This window comes from Convolutriloba macropyga, unplaced genomic scaffold (assembly GCF_964194025.1).
Source record: "Convolutriloba macropyga unplaced genomic scaffold, txConMacr16.3 SCAFFOLD_606, whole genome shotgun sequence".
NCBI classification, from domain to species: Eukaryota; Metazoa; Xenacoelomorpha; order Acoela; family Convolutidae; genus Convolutriloba; species Convolutriloba macropyga.
Genome location: NW_027449677.1, coordinates 20,230 through 35,094, shown reverse-complemented (window position 1 = coordinate 35,094; position 14,865 = coordinate 20,230). Strand labels below are relative to the sequence as shown.

Genomic DNA, 14,865 nt, shown 5'->3' with positions numbered 1-14,865 from the left:
CCCCTTCCTCAATTTGTTCCTCAATGTCTGTCAAACCCCATTCCTCATCCAGTGCTATTTCTTGATACACCGCGTTCTCCCGAATTGCTTTATGACCAAAAGGGAGTTAGTGTATTGAGTCAATGTAATATCGCTTGTCACAAAAGGCGGTCAGTGCTATTTTGTTCGTCTCAATTGTGTAAAGCTGATGATTAATCGAACCGATTCTGTAGTTTGGCGTTCTAATTAAGCCATGATCCCCCATCAAAACTGATTTAAACACATCGTGGGTGAGTCGAGCCTGGGCGTGTTTAGTGATTCCTTTAACAGATTTTTTCTGCTCATCTGTAAAACAAAATAAAAAGCTATCCGTATCATGACTACGTTTTTGTGCTTCAAGTTTCAGACTTTTTTCATGAAAAAGTTTTTTGTTTTGAAATGTCAAAAATCTTAACAATTTTCTGCTTTTATAAAAAACTTTCCCTAGTTAACACACTGCTTAGGATATCGTAGATGCTATCATAAAAAAGAAAAAAGTAAGTTGATAACTAACCTTCAGTTGTGATGGAGTACATTTTCGATTTGAGAGCGCAGAAGCTTTCCATCGGTCGTCCCTTCAACTCATCTTTAAATTTCAAAACCACCATCTTGTTTTTGTCATCAAACAAATTGTTGTCCCGCTCATAGTTTGAAAAGTCAAATTTCTCATTCAAATCGTTTGATTCCTTTAGATCCTTGTACAGGTCGATTGTTCTTATTTCATAGGTCAACGAATCTGTGTCTGAGTATAATAACGAACAGTCAAAATGTTTCTTCATTGTGTTATAATGAAAATCAAACATGTACATTTTTGACAAGTCCAATATTGTTGCACCCACTATTGTTGGCTTGTTCCAAAAAATTTTGTATTTCCGCATTGTAACTGCAACCAGATCGTTATTGAAAACTTTTAATGTTTTAACGTTAAACTTTTCTGTGTTCGTCCACAATTCTTCTTCAGTACGAACCAGTGAAATTGACTGATGATTTCTTTTACTTTCGCAACATTTACCATAAGCACAGTTTGACATAAGCTTGAAAAAATTTTCTTCAAATTTATTAGCTGCACGCTGGCGCATATCTGTGTTTAGATCAATATAAGCCGATAACCATTTGCTCTGGGAAAACTTGAGACAACGATGAACTTTTTTTACCCTTAGACCTAGTGACACATAAAGCTTCAGTGTGATATAATGCAGTGTATATCGCTCCTTGTTGTAAAGAGTTTGTAACAGTTTTTTCACTTTGAAATTACCCTTCAGATTGATGTCATTCAAAAGTTCAAATTGATACTCACTCAACCAGAAAGGTTTGACTGACTCTTTTGTTGGTGCCAAAGGAAAGTCCTTGTGGTCATCGTGTAAATCATCAGGATATTCAAGATCACACTCCACGATGAAACCACATGGACTTTCATCATTGGTTTCGAGAATTGTTTGCAGGCTTGTTGTTGTGTCAGTCTCAAAATTTCCAAAAGGTAGTGGGAAATTCTTCATGATTCCTCCATACAAGTTGTTTGCATCTATCATTAGACCGAAACTATGCTCCTTGTACGGGTTAAAACTGTTGGGAAGATATTCATTATTGGCTTCAAAAAACCTTTTCGCAAACACAGAAGCCACACCACCTCCCATCAAGTTTTCCACAAAATCTAAATGGTCTCTGTTTGTGAGTAATTCAAGTTCCGGTTCACAAATTTTCAGGAAAGCATCGCCTGCAAGATTTGGTGCCGAAAAATATTGAGCACAATCTAACCCATATGTTTGAAAGCATAGGGTACGAAATTTTTCAAAAACATCTGCTAGCTGCAACGTATCTACTGACAAGTAAAGATCGTGATAGTCACCCAAATTGAAGCAATCAAAGTTTCCAAAAATTTTTTGTGCTTTTTCCAGTTCAGATTTTGTGATAGATGGTATGTTGTTTTTACCTGACAATGAATTGATCCAACTGCTCAGAGGTGGAAGTTTTGATTCTTTGAAACGGTCAAAAGAGTCTATATAAGAATAAGGATAAAATCCTTTGCCGTGTAACAGTTTAACATCACTCGTCTGATAATCTTCAAAATGCTTATCCAATATTCTAAAACTGTCGTCTGGCAGTGAATCGACCAATTTTTCTAACGAAGTGTTCATAAATCGAAATGAATCCAAAAAACGAAGATCCTCATAAACTTGAATAAGCCTGTTCTTTCGGCCTGGACGTTCTTCTATAAAAACTTTAAGCGTTAAACTGATATATGTCTCATCTGTGTTCGGTATTATTGTAAACTTGTTCCTGGAGTGACAATTGTGTAATGCATTGCATAGGTGGTGTAAATCGTAATGACTCAAATTATGAGCGATAATAGGAGTAAAGTTTTGGGTTTTTCGGTTGACATTACAAACTTCATGAGCCCATCCCAGAAAATTACCTTTGAAATGACAATGGTCCAAAACTTTTACATCACTGTCATCAAAATCTCTTTCACAAATCCAACAACTTTTTGCTTTTGATTTTTGCTTGTCTGTTGGAATAGTTCCAGAAAATACACGATGCTGTTGTTTTCTATAGTGAATGTCACGCGCTAGTTTCTCCATTTGGTCTACAAAATCTATCATGCAGTCAGGTCCTCGTTTCAGTCGGTATCTGAACAGACTTGAGCAGTCGTGTTCAACTGCAGCAAAACAGTATCCGCTCGGTGTATGCTTTTCTATTAACCTGGAATGACTTTTTTCTGGGTCATTTGGCACGCTATGAACTTTTTCCAATATTGATTCAAGGTCAAAGTACACAACAATTGGGGAAAAAATTTTCGCTTTATGTTTTTTAAAGACCAGTTCTTTCTTCGTAGGCATTGTGATAATTGCAGCGTCATAATCATAACACAGTTCTTGATGCTTTTTCAATAATTCCGAGCTGCTGCAAAGGTGGAAACAGTTTCTACAAAGAGCCGAGCGGTGATTAACGATTGTGCCTCTTATGTTTGATACCAGTTTTTCTAGATCTTTTATCAGAACATAGTGAAAGCGTTGGCCATCAGAAATCAGAATCAAATCGATAACAAAATTGTATCTTTTCTTGGATACTCTGAGAGGTAACAATTGTTTTTTATGTTATCGGAAAACATTAACGTTTACTTGTTCAAATGTCTCAAAGGAATCAATTTTATCGACAGCCATTGGCATTTCATACTCGCCTTGAGGTTGATGGGCACTCACGTTCGTACTGTTATACAGGGCTGGGCTGGTAATCAGTCGCCAAGAATTAGACTCTAGAGTAGGACCGAATTTCATGTGGTAAGCTGCGGTGTAGCAGTAGAGAAAACAATTCGAGTCATTTATATTGCGGATGTTTAGTAGATTTCGGTTATTCACCAATTCTGATGGCAGCGCTAGATAGGACGAGCCACGAATAGGGTTGAACTTTACAACTTTTAGTTCCAAATTGATTATTTTCTCTAGCACCCATCCACTCCCATTCGATGCAAAACAGTTCAGAACACAGATCATTTGTTGAGCCATTGTGAAAAACTCTTCTTCGGATAAACCATCGTAGTAGACAGTTTTCATATCAGTCTTGGCGAAAATTGTAATGTGCTCGTCTTCGTCGTCAACTCGTGGCTTCAATAGTTTCAACTCGGCTGTCAGTTGAACTTTCTGAGCTCCATGACTTGTTTTGTTCAGTAGAATTTCATCTATCTCCGGCTTCACCGAATTTAGATAAGCCAACAGGTCAATTTCCAATGTTGGCTTGATATTGTAAATCTCCACACCACCATTAAAGGCTGAATGTACAGGTTTTGGCCAACTGTCCCTCTGTCTTGGTGGTGCTCTTTCAAACATCCGGCCTCGGGACGGTCCAGCTTGGTTCGGAGATTCAGGTTCAGTTGCTTCATTTGTATCCCAGACAGGTAGTCCGTGCCTGTTTCTCATGTGTTGGGCAAAGTTATCTTTGCTCATGAAGCAATGATTGCAGTATATGCACACACTCTCGACTGTTTTCCCTCCGTGGCGGCTGCGGCAGTGACCAGTGATCCCAAGTAGGGTTTGACTTTGGAAATTGCATTGATTACAAATTAGAGTAGGACGCTCCGGCTCAATTTTGTGAATCAAATATAGATGTCTTCGCAGACTTCTTTTGTCAGAGAGTTCTCGATTGCAATGAGGACAAGGGAGAGTCATTTTGTTGTGATTTTGTTTTCTGTGTTCTTCGACAAGAAAGAGAAAGACCAACTGATTGCTGAGAAATTCAGAGTTTTTGTGATCAACTTCTGATTATTATTATTATTACAATAGCTCCTGGATCTGTGTTTGTTTACTTGAAGTTAAAATTTTTGTGTGGGATTTTGCTCGCGGAATAAGTGACTAAGAATTGAGTTTCTAATTCCGGTTCCCGTAGTTTCCTGAGACAAAAGTTTATACAAGTCACTGATAATTTGTTATTACTTAACCTACGCATACAACTATACACACCTAATTGAATACCTACCATAAATAAAGTGTTTGTTTATATTAGATCTGAAGGAGTGTAAAGTTATTTCGGCGCGGTTGAATGTTAGGAAAATATAACTAAGTGTTTGTTGATATAATGTTTTTGGTCTCAAGGCATTGATTACTCATTTATTACTCACAAACAATTTTTGGTATGATTCTAACTTGAATAGTATAGGACAACATAGAACTGCACTAAGTTAAAAACTAATAGACATTATGTTTGAAAACTTTATTTGTTTCAGATGTCCTCATCAGAGGGAAGTCCGTCCCGCTGGAGCACAACAGGTGTTGCTGCGTATCGCAGACGTAGAGATGCTGCAACACAGACTCCAGTGGGCGGAGAGAATGGGAATTCGAACGGTATGGGGCAGGGCGATCAGATGGAGAGGCTTATTGCTTCTCAAAATCGTCTTGCCGCTGCCATCGAATTCCAAGGATGGCAGAGTGCGAGGCTAGTGGAGATACTTCAAATGCAGAGTGCCGGCCGCCCACTATGCCTCAGATGTGGTAGATGGGGTCATCTTGCTTCGACCTGTGGTCGATCCTGACTATGTTAGTTTGTTTCTAACTAATTGCTTTTTTTTACTAACCCAGATTTTCCTTATACCAAATAATAACCTTTATGCTTGTCTTTTAGATAATACAATATATTGAATTAGAAACACTTCATTTCGACTCCTCTACAGTACTTTTAAAACTCTGACTATAGTGAAATCAATCAGTTTGTTGTTCGATATATTAACTTAAAAAACTACAAGTCTCGAAATCCTTAATAGAGTAGGAGATGAAGCAAAAAAAAAATCAATTGAATTTGTTTTTATTTTCATGCATAAAATAATTTATGCAACACACAGACACACAAACAATGTTAATTCAAGTTTTAATCATAGTTTTGATTAGAGTTTTCGTTTTTTGCCTGCATCATCTTCGTAGAACAGGACTCTATCACTTTGCTTCAACTTTTTTTTGGCCGGGGCATAAGTAATTGGAGGTGTTTCTTCATTGAGTGGTGACAGACGTTGCATCGGAATATCTATAGTACTCTCTTCAGAACTGTCAGCAATGGTTGACATGCTTTGTAAACGTTTAAATTGGGGAGTCTTTTGCGTACAATTATCGAAAAGGGAGGGTGACGTTGGACTAACGATGTCCATAATTCTTTGAGAATCATCGACTGAGTTTTTCTCACACGAGCTTGAGACCCCTTGTTGTAATAAATCATCTGCTTTTTCTAGGTTTTTTATTCCATAAATTCAATCTAACTGATGTAAGTCACGAATTGTCCCTTCCTGATTATCATTAAAGGGGACGGTTGAACAATCCATTTCATACAGTGATTTCAAAGTTGAGCTATCGAGAGAGGAGGGGTCTGAAATAAATTCTCTTTCAAGTCCTGGAATAAGGTCGATCGGTGCAAGATTTCCGAGAGAGGATCTGGTTTCTGATAAAAAGAGGAACAAGTGATCGTAGACGTATTTTGGTAGCATAATCTTATTAATGCTCACCCACTGACTGTTTTCGCGATTTTGTTCAATGACGGCCGCACACCGACGTTGATAATTTTCTAGAAATAGGTATCTGTGGTGAAAAAAGCCTGTTTTTTGTAGAATCATTACTGAGAATACCATTTTTGTCTAGTAAAACGAACAAATATTTAGAATTGAACAAGTTTGAACTTGTAAGTAGCACAATACTCAATTAGACTAGCCTTTAGCTAAACAGAGACGTTTACAGGGTGTGGTGTCTAGTACATGTATTTGAAGAATAGTTGTTTGTGTATATGTGTGTGTGTGTGTGTGTGTGTGTATAGGTGTATTTGTGATCCGAGAACTTTTACATGTATGCAGGGTTTTACGAGCTTGTCTAAGAGCAAACATAGTAGCAAATGAATCACAGCAAAGAAAATGATTCATTTCCTAAATTTAGACTATTGAAGTAGGTTGTATTGATAACGTTTAGTTAAGCTATTACATCGGCAATTGAAAAAGATTGTGCTTATTCTGACTATTCTTTATCGATTTGTGAGAGCGACAAACGAACTGTAAGGGCTTATGTGAAAACTTATGATAATACTGGTACATACGTGTTCTTGACATTATACAAGCGCAATGAAGTTGGCGATATGAGTTTTAGTCAACGAATATCTTTGTCTCTATCAGAGTTTCAAAAACTTAGCAGTAAAATTGACAAAATAAAGCGTTTGTTGTCGAAAAACCCGAAAAACCATCAGTTTCATCAGAAATTTAAGGAACCAGATGAAGAGCAAAGAAAAAGTACTGCGCGAAAATCCTCAGGAAGATTGAAAAAGAGAACGATTCAGTCAGATGAGGAGAAAGAAAATTTGTCACCTACTGAAAACTGAAACATAAAGTGAGATCGTGTTCAGAGAATTGCTATTCGTTTTCCAATTATCGCAATATGGTTGAAGCTATGTATGAACAGTCTCCAGAATTTTTCAGAAAATTTCAAAAGTCCTTCAAGTTTTGTATTTCTAATACGTTGCCCGAATTCTTGTTCTCTCCAACAAACAAGGAAGTTAGTTATGCTTATTCAAAGCACTCAAGGGATAACACATGCACCTTTAAAAATGGATTTATTTTTGACAGTCAATTTCACTATCACATTCTGATTGAAATTGAAAAATTTTCAGCCGAAGACCGAAAGTCATTGACGTCAAAACTCTTCAACGTTCCATGCCTTTTTACATGTTTTAAAGAACTCATTTCAAATGTGGAAGATCACGTTGCAGTGGGACCCATAATGGATAAATTGACTGCAGCGGTTTTATACAATAGTCATCACAGCCTGGAAACACCGTGCCGGCGTTCCAAGAAGAAATTACCACAAGTTTGTGTCCAATGGAACTGCAAACGGACTCAACAGACTCAAACTAACTTATTACCTTTTGTTACTATCAACCGTATAACAAATGTTCTTTATAATTCTCCTCATGGTGCAGTTTTAAGTAGAATTTTAGACATATTACAAAGTGGTTATGGAGAGTTTGATTTCAAGATTGATGACTACAGATTCCAATTTTCTATGGATAGTACTGTTACTAACTTCAATTAAAATTTTCCTTGGATGTTTTACCTCTTGTAACTTTGGAAAAGATTGGTAAATTTTCAAAAGTTAAATTACAACATGTGTTTACTAAATCGCATTAAATCATTGTCATTCATGAAAATCAATGATGAAAATTTAGAATCGAACAAAATATGAGCTATATAAATACAATAAAGACCACAAAGAACAGAGTCCATGGGTTGAATAGGTTGTGATTTGAATACTTCAATAATTTGTAAATACATTTGACACAATCGCTTGAAAACTTCTTGATAGTTTTCGAGAGAGTATCCCAGGGGGTCGGCAAAGTACACGTTGTTTTGGCGTCTGCATAATAAAAGCCAATGCGTTCCTGGTTCTGACGATTCGGATGCATTAACAATAATGAAACTCTCTGGTTTGAGTCCAGGAAAGTTGTCAGCTGCAAAGACACCCAAAAATTTATGCTTGAGATGGCAACATTTTCGCACAAAGTTTAAAAATTCAAAACTATCCATGTCCTGGGTAAGTTACCAGAGCATTTTTTGTTACTTTACGGTCCGAAGTAATATAAAACGTAAAGTTGCGTTCTCCTAATAGAAGAATTTCTACATAGTCAGCTAGTGCTCGGGAGAATGTGAGATCAACTGATATTGAACAGTTGGTTAGTTCTGGATGAATGAAATCGTGAGAAGCTTCCTGAGTAGATGTAAGATCAAAAGCCATAATGAAATGATTATCATAATCTCCAAGAGGAATACCATGTCCTGTGCCCTTCTGTAGAAAATCCAAGGCTTCAATTGTGTTGTAGTAAATTCGTTTACGCTGTGTTGTTGAAATAGGAGTGCCTACAATAGGTAAACCGTTACGGTATATAGTGACTTCGGATAAATTGAAAGCTCGGTAATGAAAGGGGTTTGTCCTGTTTGTACCCAGGTAAGCTTGATTAGTTGTCATTGCAATTATCATCCGGCGTACTGGTTCTTTCGAAAATACATCCTCTTGACGCCAACTTTGAACACCTGTTGTAGCCAGAAACGTTCGAGGTAGAACTTCTGTGAAACCATACACAGCAGGTGTCTTCATTAGCTGTTTTTCAAGTGCTCCCAGAACATTATCAGTAATTGTCATTTTTCTAACGTATAAGTTGGCTTGTACTATTTTAACTTTATAATGTTTAGCTGCTGCTTCTGCTATGGTTACAAATTCATTGGAACTCCTTCGGAAAGAAAATCGTAGAGTTACACCACTCAGAAGATGTTTATCACATGTTAAAATGTCACAAGCCGGCTTACCAATAAAAGTGGCTTCAACTGACTGTGAAACCAGTGCCTTACGCTCACCAACATCTGTTGCACGGGTATCGGCGCCGTCAACTTTCTGAGGTTCGTCTTCGTAATAATATCCTTGACAGACCAACCAAGTGTTTTTAGCACTGTCTCCGTGAGAAAATTCAGTTTCAATGAATCCCTTGTGTGCATAATTACCATTTGTGTTAGAAATTTTAATACCATTAGCCGAAACAGTGCATTCAGAGAAGAGGGAGTGAAGGGTATTGTTCACAAAATATGGGGTATCTCTATTGGCGGCTTCAGTTCCTGCTCGTAGGTCAGCATCATTTGCTTGGGTAATTTTACATTTGATCTCCAAAACAATTTTCTGAAGGTCAATAAAGTTGTTTCGATCACCCAATACCTCAAATTCTAAGACTGGGCCATCGGGCGAGAAAGATGGTCCAATTTTTTGTGTGAAAGCGTTCTCGAAAGTAACCAGAAGCGGTGGTTTCTCGAAAAGATCTAGAGTTGTGTGTGTTGCCTCGGATGGTAACAGGTTAGCAATCATTGTTCACATTTGAGAAAAAATCAGAGCGACTGCGCGTGACCTGGTTTTTCCGTGAAATGTTTGACGTTGGTACTTTTGTAGGAGAATTGTTTTTTCTTCTACTTACTTTTGAAAACCGTGCTTTTTTTCCACTCCCATATGGTCTTTTGACTCTTTTTTGAACTGATTTTCGCCTTCTTGCGCGGTAAGCTCCCATTGAACCTCCAACTTGTTTCCGTAGAGTTTTCTTGACGGTGCTTTTGAGCGCTTGTTTGGGTGTTTTGCGCTTGCTAGCTACCTCAATTAACTCGGGAGCAGCCTGAAGTAATAACTCTTTTCCAATACGTTTAACAGCAGGTAGCACAAATTTTCTGGCAATAGGTAGGGCTGCTCTCCCAATTCCAGCAGCAAGAGCACCGAAACCACTTCCTCGTTGTCTATAGTGTCCCGAAAAATAAGGCGATACTGCTTGTTGCGCGTAGTATGCCTCCATACAAAAACTATGGGTAGAATTTTTTAAAGTGTAAGGTCAGAATAACTTTTCCGGTCCCTGCAAATGGGACTAAGTTACCTGTTTCACTGCGGAGTTGAACTGCAACACACTGAATACTTTTTGTTAACAACTTTTTGTAATCCAAATTACTGATTACTATTCTGTGACTGGGCTCAACAATGCCAATGTTACCGTTTTTCAATCGTCTTTTTGTGTCAATGATTCTCAACAAAGGAGCTTTTGAGTGTCCCACGTGTTGGTAATCGATGATATCGAGGTAAACAAACATGAGTTCAATTCCAGCCGAGAGGTCAAAAGGGTAATCTGAGTCGTGTTCATTTAGATTATTTGTCAACTGCAGATGAGGCTTTGACTTGAAGCCAATGTGGAAACCTGTCCCTCCGTCTTGAGATCCTTTAAAACCGAGCAGACTGGGAATTTGCGGCGTGGGGAACGTTATTCCCTCTTCTTTGTTTTTGAATGTTATGTTGACATGACCAGTTACTTTGTTAACTTTTGCTTTCATTTCCAGCTTCAACTGATTATTGAGCTGTTGAATCAATTCTTCAACATTTTCGTAGGCCCCTTTCAAAACACTTCCTCTTTCTCCAATGTATGGTTTACTAACAGTAAATTCACTGTTTGTTCGGTTTTCTAGTTTCTCTTTTTTTCTATACACTCTTACCTCTGTGTCGACAACATTATAAATAAACGCAGGAAAAATTACTTCACTCAGTGCCACGCGCCAGTCGCCTTCAAGAATGATTTCTTCACTAAACAAATTTTTAAAGTTTGCTAGCGTGTTGTCTGTGAAAACATCCATAGAAGCAGACGAAACAAGATGAACTGTGAGTTCGCCTTCTCCAAAATCTCTTCGACTCATTGTCAGAATCGTATGATAACTAGAATTTTGTTTCGTTGTCGTATTAAGTCTTCACGACAACCTTATTCAACTCCGCTTCGTAAAATTTCCCCAGAATTGGTTCAGCGTTTTTGTCTAATAAACTGTAAGTTGGTGGGTTTTTAGTTGGAATGTCTATTATTTCAAACAACTCATCGGTAAATGTTTGCTTATAACCTTTTCGAAACGTTGTATCTGCTTTCGAAATCCTCACTAAATCTCCAACACTATATTTAGGTTGTTTTTTCATGCAATATGATGCATCTGTTGTGAGAGAGCGTAAATACGGCACATCTCTTTTTGTTATCTTGTTAGGAGCCATTTTGGTAACCCTGTTAGTACGACCATTAATAGTGTTCACAAAATCTTGTAGCTTTGTTATATAAGAGTATGTCCATTTGTCCTCGAGGTATCTGTAGATTATGTTTTTTAATGATCTGATTTTTCGCTCTGCAAATGCCGATTTTTTTTCGCTGTGAGTTGTGTAGAGTTCTATTCCTTTCTTCTCACATAGATTTTTGAACGAGCCTTTGAATTCTGTTCCTTGATCAACCCAGACCTTCTTTGGTTGCTTCACTTTTATCATTTTTTTGAATGCTTCCATACATGTTGTAGCATACTTTGACTTCATTGGTTGTACACGTAAATATCGAGATAAGCAATCGACAGCAACCAGTAAGTAATTTACGTCTCCATTGTACTTTGCAAGTTTGTCAACGTGGGCCAGATCCAGAGACCAGATCTCATTCAGATCAAACACTTTGACCTTTAATCGAGGAAATTTTTTACGGTAAGTTTTGTGTTTGGTATAAGCGTTTTGTGTGTGTAAGAAATTTTCAACTGTCTTTTCTGGGAGTTTCGATGCCTTTTGAAGACTTTTTACACTGCCGTATGCTGCCGGACCCTTTCTGTATAATTTTTTCATTCTTTCGTCAGGCGCTACAACTTTTGACGTTTTATTTGAACGTAAACCATTGCTTGATTCCTCTGGTGGTTGGTGAGGTGAAGAGGTTATCTTTGGCGTCGTTGAATTCATCTTCCTGGGTCTTAAATTTGGACTCATTTTCAAGTGATATTGTATTTGTTTCACTTCGCGTGGAAGTTGAAGGTTTTTCGTTTTCTGACCTCAATTGAGTTTTTTCAAGTTTTCGCCTGACTACAGCTTTTGCGTATTTATTAATTACCATCTCCTCTTCAATGTCAATAGCATTCAAAATGTTCTCATAGGGAGTCAAGTTTTTATCTATTCTCTTTGTTGGTTGTTGAATGTTGTACAAAAATGTTGTTGCCTTCAAACCTGTGTCGCCAAGCGATGTCAAAACAAAGTTGCCGCTGATTTCATCAATTGTAATTTCATCAGAATTTTTAACAATTTCGAGTATATTTCGAACCCTATCTAGTTTATGCCCTTCGAGAATTGATAAACCAAAAAGTACTTTTTCGTACTGTCCTGAGCTCCGCTTTTCATCTGGCACAGTTTCAACAGATTCCTCTGCTGACTGCTCAGGTTCACTTTCTAAGCCAAGATTAACTGTGTCTGAACTCTGCTTTCGTGTTTGTAAACGCTTTAGAAATGACAGCTGATGATCCTTGTGTCTTACTTTTGGATCATTCAAAATTCTGCCAACATACGACTCATCTTTTTGTTGCATTCTCAGGTACCGTTTTTTTGGAATCAGAATAAACTCTTCTGCTGTACTGTTTATTGACATTTTTTAATTTGTAAGGTAATTGTAACAGAAGAAGATAACTTGTTGCACTAATTTGAAACCCAGCTTAGAAAGAAATACTGCTCTCCTCCTTTCTGCTGTATTGGACTTCCGTAGGATAATTTTTGAAATTTTTTCATACTTTTCGATTTTTTTAATCCTAACAGGTACTACACCTTTAACTATATTATATAAACATTCAGTTATTAAAACTAACACTCTATTGTTACGTTTCGATCTCAAAGTTTTCCTCAGCTGTGACCTTGTTAACTGATTCAAACGTTTTAGCATATAAACTTTTGTCTCTCTCATTGCTCAAGAGTATTTCATCGGGTTGTGGAGCTGGTAGGTAAAATATTGAGGGTCCAGGGCCGGTAATATTGGAACAAAATCTTAAAGTTTCTGATGTTTTGGGATTCAGGTCTATTAAAAAGTGACCGAACGCTTCTTTTGTAGACAACTGATAACAATGACGAAGGAATTTTGTGAGATTCAATTGTCTTCCCAAGTAATCAACTTGTTGAACATCACGAGGGGACTTGAACAAAATGATATGAGTGGTATTCAAGTCAATTGTTCGCGACCATCTACTTTGCTGGAACAAATTGTGTTTTACATAAATGGTATCTATGTTTTTATGTCTACCAGCAGTTGCCAGCTTTACAAATGTTTTGTCGCTGTAAATTTCTTCGCATGAGTCATCAAAGATAAGCAGACAATCTTCTAAGTCTGCGAGAAAGTCAAAATTTTGAAAACGTAGGAATTGAATGGACAATTTTTTCTTCATAAGAGGAAACTGGGGTTGAAAGTCTTTATAGCAAAACACAACTTTTGAAAAGCGTGGCTGAAATGTTCCCCGGAGTAACATATTGAATATCAATTGCGTTTTCCCAGAGCCAGAAGGTCCTACAACAGCCATGAAAACCCTGTCTTTTGTTGAAATAATTTTGTTCATAATCTGGGGTTGGGTAAAATGTAACCGACTAGACTTGACAGAATAGATATCCATACTGATGTCTCTTCACAGGTAGAAGAAGAGAAAGCTAGTTTGATTATACAAAGTGTCATCAGCGAGAATATGACAAACATTTGAACAAAGAACACAACCTCTGACCGGGGCAGGTTAATATTATTACAGAATTTCCACGAACTTCTTTCGCTCTCATTACTGTCATATACAAAATCTTGAACAACATGCGAAGAGTCAATTTCATCAATTGCATTGTCTTGATCCATTTCAATTTTTATAAAAGTTTATAATAATTTACAAAAGTTTACTTTTCTTCATAAAAGATTTGATAACGAACAAAACCAGTTCTCAAGTCTTCTTCGGTTTCCACTAGACGACAGACGAAACATGCAGGTAAACAGTTTGTTTTCTCGTAATGAATAATGCTTTGAATTTCTTCCGTTGAAAGAAATGATATTAGAGCTGAAGGCAAGGAAGAGCTACATGGTTCCATGATTTTTCCAATTGGTTGTTTTGGAACCAGTATTAACGTGGGCGGACTGAGTTTCTTTAGACGAGCGTTCTGGTTGCAATTGTTGCTGTTGTTGTTGCTGCTGCTGTTGTTGATGGTGCTGCTGTTGCTGTTGAATTGGTTCGTGTTGTTGGTGCTGCGGTTGTTGAATTGGTTGTTGTTGATTATATTGTTGGTAGCACTGATAGTCGTACTGCAGCTGCTGCTGTCTGTTACAAGTTGTTGGCTGTGCTCCATGATGATTTCCTCTAGTCTGATGGAAGAATATGAATTGATCAAGTATGGGCAGAAATGTTGCAAAGTGTACTAACTCTTCTTGAGATAATACGATTTCCTGCTTGTGCTGCAATGTCTGGTTTTTGAAACTGACTTTCTCGTATTTAATCACTGATGTCAGAACTTGACCCGATGTTGTTATCCAAGTTGAGATAGCTAAATTTGGAGATATCAGTGTTTCCAACTTCGATGGATTTTGATTCGTAATCTGATGTTGTTTCCAAAAGTTGTAACTGCTCTGGTTGTTCATCATTAGCTTGTTCTTTCAACCAATTAAAGAAGAAATTAGCTTTTCGGCGAGCACAATGATTCAGGAGTTTGCCAGCTATCCTGCTAGGGTAATGGTTTTCACAAATGTTTACAATCTTTGAGTTGTTGCCTCTGGCATCAAATTTTGGACAACCAATCAGATCCAAGTTAATGACTTTACAGTCGAGCAGGTTTGCCAAAAACTCTGACTTTTCTTTTCCTTTGACATAGTATACAGCTTTCGGGTTTCTCAGTTTCACGCTTTGTAAAATTTGTGTAAGATAAATATACGGGTAGACACCATGTTCCCAATGTAGACCATGAAGATACTTGGTGAGCCAATTAAATGCTCTCTGCTCAGCTGGAGGCAATGAATTGAATGAGCTAGGAGGAAGAA

At 37.5% G+C, this 14,865-nt stretch overlaps 1 protein-coding gene across 1 annotated transcript; it reads right to left on the bottom strand.

The window, feature by feature from the left end:
- Nucleotides 1-8,048: 8,048 nt before the first annotated feature.
- Nucleotides 8,049-9,380, bottom strand: LOC142355236 (uncharacterized protein F54H12.2-like). The gene has a single exon (XM_075407463.1). It carries the CDS (start codon nucleotides 9,378-9,380, stop codon nucleotides 8,049-8,051), a length of 1,332 nt encoding a protein of 443 aa, XP_075263578.1.
- Nucleotides 9,381-14,865: the final 5,485 nt, after the last annotated feature.

Bases quoted from the DNA above. Each gene is read 5' to 3' on its own strand.
- LOC142355236 (XM_075407463.1), bottom strand. From the start codon at position 9,380: ATGATTGCTAACCTGTTACCATCCGAGGCAACACACACAACTCTAGAT.